Source organism: Coturnix japonica, chromosome 2 (assembly GCF_054131305.1).
Source record: "Coturnix japonica strain WE chromosome 2, WE-NBRP24, whole genome shotgun sequence".
NCBI lineage: Eukaryota > Metazoa > Chordata > Aves > Galliformes > Phasianidae > Coturnix > Coturnix japonica.
The window spans coordinates 111953693-111961154 of NC_140664.1; the positions used below are offsets into that span (position 1 = coordinate 111953693).

General features: G+C 46.9%; 1 protein-coding gene across 5 annotated transcripts in view; it reads right to left on the reverse strand.

Annotated features, from left to right (window-relative positions):
* Window positions 1–6076, reverse strand: part of ITGB8 (integrin subunit beta 8) — a 58535-nt gene extending 52459 nt beyond the window's left edge. For 3 of the 5 annotated variants that reach the window (XR_001553113.3, XM_085538508.1, XM_015853795.3), the window contains exon 1: window positions 4833–5542. Coding sequence is in view for 4 of the 5 variants with exons in the window: in XM_085538508.1 (XP_085394634.1) it covers window positions 4833–4962 (130 nt within the window). In the remaining variant the exon portion in view is untranslated. Of the gene's footprint in view, window positions 1–4832; window positions 5566–5893 lie in introns of those variants that run through there. The other 2 variants (XM_015853799.3, XM_015853798.3) reach the window with 2 other exon arrangements.
* Between the last annotated feature and the right edge of the window lie 1386 nt (window positions 6077–7462).

Genomic DNA, 7462 nt, shown 5'->3' on the forward strand with positions numbered 1-7462 from the left:
AATCCATCTCTTCACCTCTTTTGGTAATTACAAATACTTCAAGCACATTACTGTCATCAAAGTTAATAGCAGGCTGAAATTACTGCAGGCATATGACACTGAAGTCATGGGAACATAGAAACATATGAGGAAAAAGAGTCAATTATGAACTTAGCAAACTTCTGATCTTAGGAAAACAGACTCAGTGAGAAGTTGCCTTTTTAGCAGCTTTCTATTGCTATAAATTCATATAATCTTGAAACTCATTTTGCAAAAGGGTTGTTTTTGTTTTGCCACCAGAACAAGAGGGAATCCTGAATGGCTGGCTTCTTCCACTTGAAGAAAGGTTCTATTACAGTGAAAAGAATTCATTAGAGCCCTATTTCCTTACCAAAAACTAAACAGCCTAAGTCCATTTATGTATGTCACACAAACACACATATATATTTCCTTAATGAAGTTTGAGTACCTAGAGAAGAATAACAAACCATCTCCTATTTTGTCCATCAAAAATTATGTCTATTTAAGCAGATCAAAAAGAAGTATTGCATCTTTTCTACTGGTTAGACAACAGTAATTAGTTATGGAGTTTTAAACCAGATTTTCTTGGAAAGATGGACATAATTATAAACATGGAGGCCTTAAGAAATTGACTTAAAAGGGTATTAACAGAAAGGAATTGATGTTCTCTAAAATTTTGTTTTTTCTTTCCTAGATTTGAAGCTGTCTTTGCTTGGTAACTCTCTGTTGGTCTACACTAACACCTAGAACTGATGTGGTTTTGTCTTCAGGAGTCATTCACCTGAAAAGTTCCTTGATGTTCTTATTTTATGACTAGGTTCTTTCCAGGAACTTGAAGAATACCTACTTGCAGTGAGTGAAGCATATGGTGAAGCACTATGTTTTTATGTTCTGTTTATGTACGTTGAACATATAAACAGAAGAGGATTTACTGGATGAAGATTTCCTTAGGTTTCCATAAAGGTGACATTCTAACATCCTACTGATGTTCTGCAGAGTTAAATCAAACTTAAATTGTACTTTAAAGGAAAATCAAATTTACTCATCCAGGCCTCTTCATTAATGAAGCGTAATTCCTACCTGCTCTGGCATTATTGCAGCTCCAGACCTTGAAAGCTCAAGGACAAAAGAAGCTACCACCTCTTCAAATTGCTATGAGCAGTATTCCTGCTGCATGCAGTCTTCATGCTGCCTTCCCTACTTTCTTCAGCAATAATGTGTCCAGAATTACATAATAACCCTACCTTCCTGGTACACCAAAAGTATACTTATTGCTCCTCTAGTAAACTTAGTAAACTGTCCACCTCCTTTCTTTTCCCACAATCACACCATCTCAAGCATCTGTAGCACAGAAACACTGTAAATGGTAGATGTGCAACCACCATTTCATTCAACTTGCAAAAAACATAAAATAACTACTGCAAAACAAACAAACAAACAAACAAAACAGAGACATGTATGAATTTGCAACAAGTGGTGAGAACTGTGCAAACTACAAAGTAAATTTATGCATACTGTTGGAATAATATATTCCTTAGGCAACATGCAGGTAAGTAAACCTCTTCCTTACTATTCATCAGGAGTGTAATCTACTGCCAAAAATGATCTTATAACCTTAGGGAGCAGATCACCTACACAGGCTCAGGAAATTTAAAATGGGTTTTTTCTTCTCCTTGGATTGCTTTAAGACTTAGGAAAATCAGAACTGTCTCAATGCTGAATACCCCATACAATAAAGCTTTCACTGGGCCCCTAAATAGAAATAGGCACAAAAATCAACAGACAGACACATAGTTAAAGCTACCAAGACTTACAATTTATTTCAGATTGTTTGTTTGTTTGATTGGGGGAGTGGGGGGGGGGGGAGGGGAGAGGATGGAGGGAGACATTTCCTAACCACCTCCTCAGAAACAGTTCTTTCATGTGTGGTTTGAATGGCTTTTTCTACTCCACTGAGAAGTGATACAGTAATGATTAATGAAACTTTATATCTAGAAGGAGTACACATGAGAATCTGATGTGTCAAGGCTGGCAAACTACCAAAGAACAAGATAAGAGAACAGCAGTGGATTATGTTTGGCAACAGATGTCATCCTATTTGGATAAATCAATTAACAGTTGTCTCTGCTATCATCACAGATCTTCTGCTTCCCCCAAAACCCCATCTGGTCTTTCCAAAAGATACTATAAAGAAGACTTAAAATGCCAACTTTCAAAATGTCATGAGATTCGTCAACCATGACTGTGCAAAAGAACTGTCATGTGACTGTTCTTCAGTTCTTTAATCGAGGCTAAAGATCGCCATGCCATCCAACCTCAGAGTGCACATCACATGTAAGCTCTGCTTACTTGAGTTTCATGGAGGAATAACTAACCCAGATAGTTTTGAAAGCACCAAGCATCTTAGTATTCAAGTTTCAATGTATGTAAAAACTGCTTTTTTTTTTTTTTTTTTTTTTCCTTAGATTATGCTAGGATTTTAATCAATGTCCTCTGTTAACCTGGACTAATCAGTCATTCTGCATCATTTTAGCCCTGTGCGCTCTATATGTTAATACAGCAGATGCAAGACTTGCATGAGGTTAGCTTTGGAAAGAGCCAAGTGAACAGACTCTGTCTGCACGTAAGTGGAGTAGTTATACAACCGATTAACACAATGCACACACGTGCTCTCACTGTAGAATTCAGCTTCTATTCACTTCGCTGGTTTAGTTCTTTAGGATTTCATCAGTTTTCAGTGTTCCATCATAAATACGAGATCTGTGTAAATCACTATAACACAAATTTAGTTTTGAATTAGTTCCATTCTTATGTCAGGTACTTGTTTTAGTTGGCTTAGTGAACTGTAAATTCCCTTCGGTAAGACTTAGTGAACAAGGGACTCTTTGTGGAAGGGAACAACACTAACCTTTTATCTGAGCTTACAGAACCTTTAATTTGGGACTTGCAATTTATAGTGTTGGGAGATTTTCTTCTGCACTCCTCTTAGCAGCAAACTGGGGGCCGCGCTCCGTCTTTACTTACACCCAAGCAGGAACTCACATCTCAAACTGTACTTTGCAGAACAAGCACTTCAGGTAGCATTAAACTGTACATTTTTCAATTAGAAGACTAAGAAAAGCTTCAGCAAGAATGAATACATTTCAGTTCCATGAATGTTTCATATTCATTCCAGTTCCTTTTAGAACTGGAGATTTGGTGCAAGAAATTCTGCCAAATGTGCACATAAATAATCTGAAGTCTCTGATGGCATGGGAACAGTGCGATGCTCTTCTCCATGCCCAGTGCTGTCAAGGCAGAAGCACGGAGTAGTGGCTGCTTCAACGAAGCTGTGCTGCCAAATAGTTGTACATGGAGCCGCTGCCCAGCGCTTTGCTAACAGCAGCCTGCAGAAGTTCAAGGAATTCAGGTGGTGCTGTGCTGGTGCAGAGAGCTAACGCAGCCAAAAGCAAAATGAACAGACAAGGCAATAAATTAAAAAATAACAACAAGCCTCCAAACATCTACCATTTATGTGTTCACTCGAGGAAAAACAAAATGCTCTTCTTGGTTAGACCATAAAGTGATTAAGGAGGAAAGGAAGAATTCAGTGCAACTTTCAGCTTTCACAGATTAGCAGAAGTTTCAAATACAGGGGAAGAGAGCAAGATCTATCAGAGCTTGCAGACTGCCGGACATGGAAGCTGTTGTCACAATAAACAAGTATCCCACAACTTACCACCCATGTGCATTTTCACTGTCAAGCACAACAAAGGAAGCAAGCATCTTGTGGAGCAAAAGCCCCCCCACAGTCTTCACCTATGCCGTGCTGTTCTTATCCTTATTTGCATTATTGTGCACCCAGGAGCAAGCAGACCAGACTGTGCACTAAGGCACAGAGCTCTCCTCTCCATAAAGTTTCAATTAGTCTTCAAACTCAATTACACTGCACAGAAAAGAATCTGGAATGCTGGATAAAGCTGTCATGTTTCATAAGACATTTAATAATATTATATTTTATTTTTTCCTATTGACATTTATTTTGGTTTTGAGCTCTAACTATGAAGCCAAAAGAGCAAAATAAATTATTCTGTAAAACTCAACAAATTATTCCATTGTTTTTAAAAGCACTGGGCAAATCCCACTGAATTAGGCATGAATTTGTCACATATGTAGGGAGGAACTTAAGACTAATGCATTGTTCCCATTACAAATCTTATTTTTAAAGGTTACAAGTTAATATTTTAAATTAAATCCAGGCTTAAGCACTGAATATGCACTTAGTCCACAAAGGGAAAGGAAAGAAAGGGAAGGTGGCTGGGGACTTGATCTGCCTTTTGGTCCCTGCTGGTGGAGCCGGATCCTTGGAGAAACACGGGACTAACCTGAGAGCTGTCTGACACAAGAGGTGCGTCTGCACAGGATCCTCGGCCTAATCTGACGGCAGAGCTTTGAGAAGCCCGCCCGCAACTCGAAGCGTCCCCCACTCTTACCTGAGCTCCACGGCCAACAGCACCGCTGGTGCCAGCGGACTGTCAGCGCGCCCCGATTGGAGCAGGTAGAGGAAAACAGTATCCCTGAACTTCATGCCTATGTTTAGTCCTCGCTGTCAAACCGAGCGCTTATCGTATTACCTACCCGCCCCGGGGCCGCAGCCCCTCCACCTCCCGGCTCCCCGCAGCCGTGCCGTGCCGGTAGCTCCGGCAGAGCCGGACGCGAGCTCCGATCCGGCCCTCCCATACCCCGCCGTAGGTACCCACCGCCCCACCTGCCCGTAGCCGCCCGGCCATCCCCTCCGCCCCGCAGCGGCCGTCCCGCTCGGGCAGGGCACGGCGAACAGTTCGGCAACTTACGGCGCTGGCAGAATCCGGGCACGGCCGCTAGCAGCCGGACCGCCCCGAGGAGAGCCCCGGGGCCGCGCTGGCACTTGGGCACGGAGACGATCCCCGCGGTGAGGCACGCCAGCAGCGGCACCCACATCATGCGGCGCCGATCCCGCAGCCGCTCCCTCGCCCTCTCCTCGGGGCCGCGGCTCGGCGGCGCGGCGCGCTCAGTCCCGGCCCCCGCGGGGGCGGCGGCGGCGGCGGCGGCGGGGCCGGGGGAGGGGCGGCGGCGGCGGCGGGCCCGGCACAGGTAGGGCGCGGGGAGGCGGCGGGGCGGGCGCGGAGCGCAGCATCTCAGGGGCAGCGCCCGCCGCGCCCCCGCACCCCGCCGAGGGCGGCTCCCTCCCAGCAGCAGCGGCGGCTGCAGGGCCTCGGGCGTACGCGGAGAGCGGCCGCCTCCATCTGCCTCCAGCCCGGCGCGCAACAGGCTCCCGGTCGCCCGCTCCGTCCGGCCGCGGGGAGGAGGCACCGGGCGCAGCGCGGGGCCGAGCGGCGGGAGCGCGGCCGCCCGCCCCGCACCTCCCTCAAGGAAACGCCCGCCCCCCGCCCGCCCCCGCCGCGCACCCCCCTCCAGGTGGCCGCCGCCCGCCGCCGTCCCCAGCCCCGACCGGAGCCGCCGTCAGCACCCGCCGCGGGGCGGGGGAGCGGCGGTGGCGGTGCCGCCCTGCCGCAGCTCGGGGCGCCGTCGGTGCGCGTCGGGAGCGCGGGTCCCCTCGTTGCTAGGAGACGGCAGCGGGGCAGGTTCGGAGTGGGGGCGGGCGGAGGCGGGGCGCTGAAGTCACTGCGGCCGCGCCGCTTTGTTCGACCGCGGTTCCGTCGGCCGTAGTCGAGCCGCCGCCGCGGGGAGGCGGGCGCAGGCCGGGAGAGGGGGGCTGCGCTCCTGCCGGCGGGGAGCCCTCAGCCCGCGGCTCGGGAACGGCCCCTCGGCCTCCCCTTAGTCGCTCATCTCGTCCTCCCCGACTTCTGTTCGGAGTTTCCGCCCCACGGGGCGAAGTGGGAGTAACGCAAAGGTTAAGAGGCGCGGAAAGTACCTCGCCGTGTGCGGGTCAGGAAAGCCCCGCCGAGCATAGGTGCGAGCATAGGATCAGCAGTGACATCGCGTTCCTCTCAGGGCTCTGCTGCCCGGGCTATGGGCGGTGTGCAGGCAGGTGGCAGTGCCTCCTCTGTCACCCTTTGGGGCTGTGGCTGATTTACAAGCCCCGAGTGCAGAGCCAGCCATGGCTATCACTGTGGCCTCACTTCATTTATGGTGCTTCTGAAGAGATGTCAAAGCGTGCGCAATGTTAAGTAATATCCGGGGGAGGCATCCAGGGTAATAACAATGTTAATAAATCATTCACGTGCAGCCACGCAGTCTCACAGTTCTTACAAATAAAAGGCCATCACAGTGTTTTGAGGCCCAGTGCTAAGCCTCGCAGCACTGAGATAAAGGCACAGGCGCGTCAAAGGTCAGAAAGTGAAGGTGCACTGGGTTTCTTCAAGGTCTCTGTGGAAGAGATGACAACGGAGCACTCCTGTGGTCCCACTCCTGGCATTTTTGAATGCTGTTTCATTCTTCTGCCTCGTTTTGGAGAAATCCTTAATTTTAATGTCATTAAATAATAATTAATGACATAAATAATGACATTAATTTGGAATGTCATTATTCAAGTTGCCCAACCCCACTGGGGTTATCATCTCTGAGAAAATAAAAACCACACACAGGGATGGTCACACGACTTCAAATGTGATCCTGATCTAAAGGCTCCGTGATTTCCCAGATCACAATTTTTAGATACTATTTGGTGATGAGCAACTTGTCCCACGAGATGCTGTTCTTTGAAATGAGGTACATTTGTGACAGGCAAACTAAACTCAGTTTACTTCTGTTCAGCGCTTTGCTATCTAAATCCCATCTCATCATGTTGAAAATTCATGTTGATTCAAATGCGTCTGGAAAGGAACCAAGACGAGAGAGAAATTCAAGGAAGTGTCTTAAAAATCCAAGCAGAAGCAAAAGTTGCAGAAAGAAAACTTAGGGATTTTTGCTTGCAGAGGCTAAATAGTGTTGTTAGGAGGAAGAATACACCTAATACTCCATTATATTCTGTATATATTTGTCAGACTAGAATTAAAATTACTAGCAAGTGGCTCTATCATCAACATCTTGTGAACTTCTAAGCGTAAGTCATTCAACTGGTACGAGATTGAGTCCTTACTGTTCCTCATGAAGATAATCCTTTTGTCATTCTGGGCAGACAGACAATACCTACAGTGTATCACGGGGCAAAAAGCAAACAAGCAAATAAACAAACAAAGGATGATCTTAATATAAAATATGAGAATAATATGACCAGAATTAACACACACTGCAAGTGAAGCACCAAGAACTTAAAAAAAAGAGCAAGTCGGTATAAAGTGAGAACTATTCAGCCTGAATACTGTAAATCAGCAGTACTAGCTGTGAAGAAGGAGCCAGCTATTGAAAGAGCCAGTAGCTGAGGCCTACACTAGCAAAGGCCACTGAAACTGCTCTAAATATTCTACAGGTTTGTGTAAAATGTAGCTTTCCCTCTTTGCCTTCATTCCTCCCATGGGAGAAGCCAGAGACGTAAAAAATG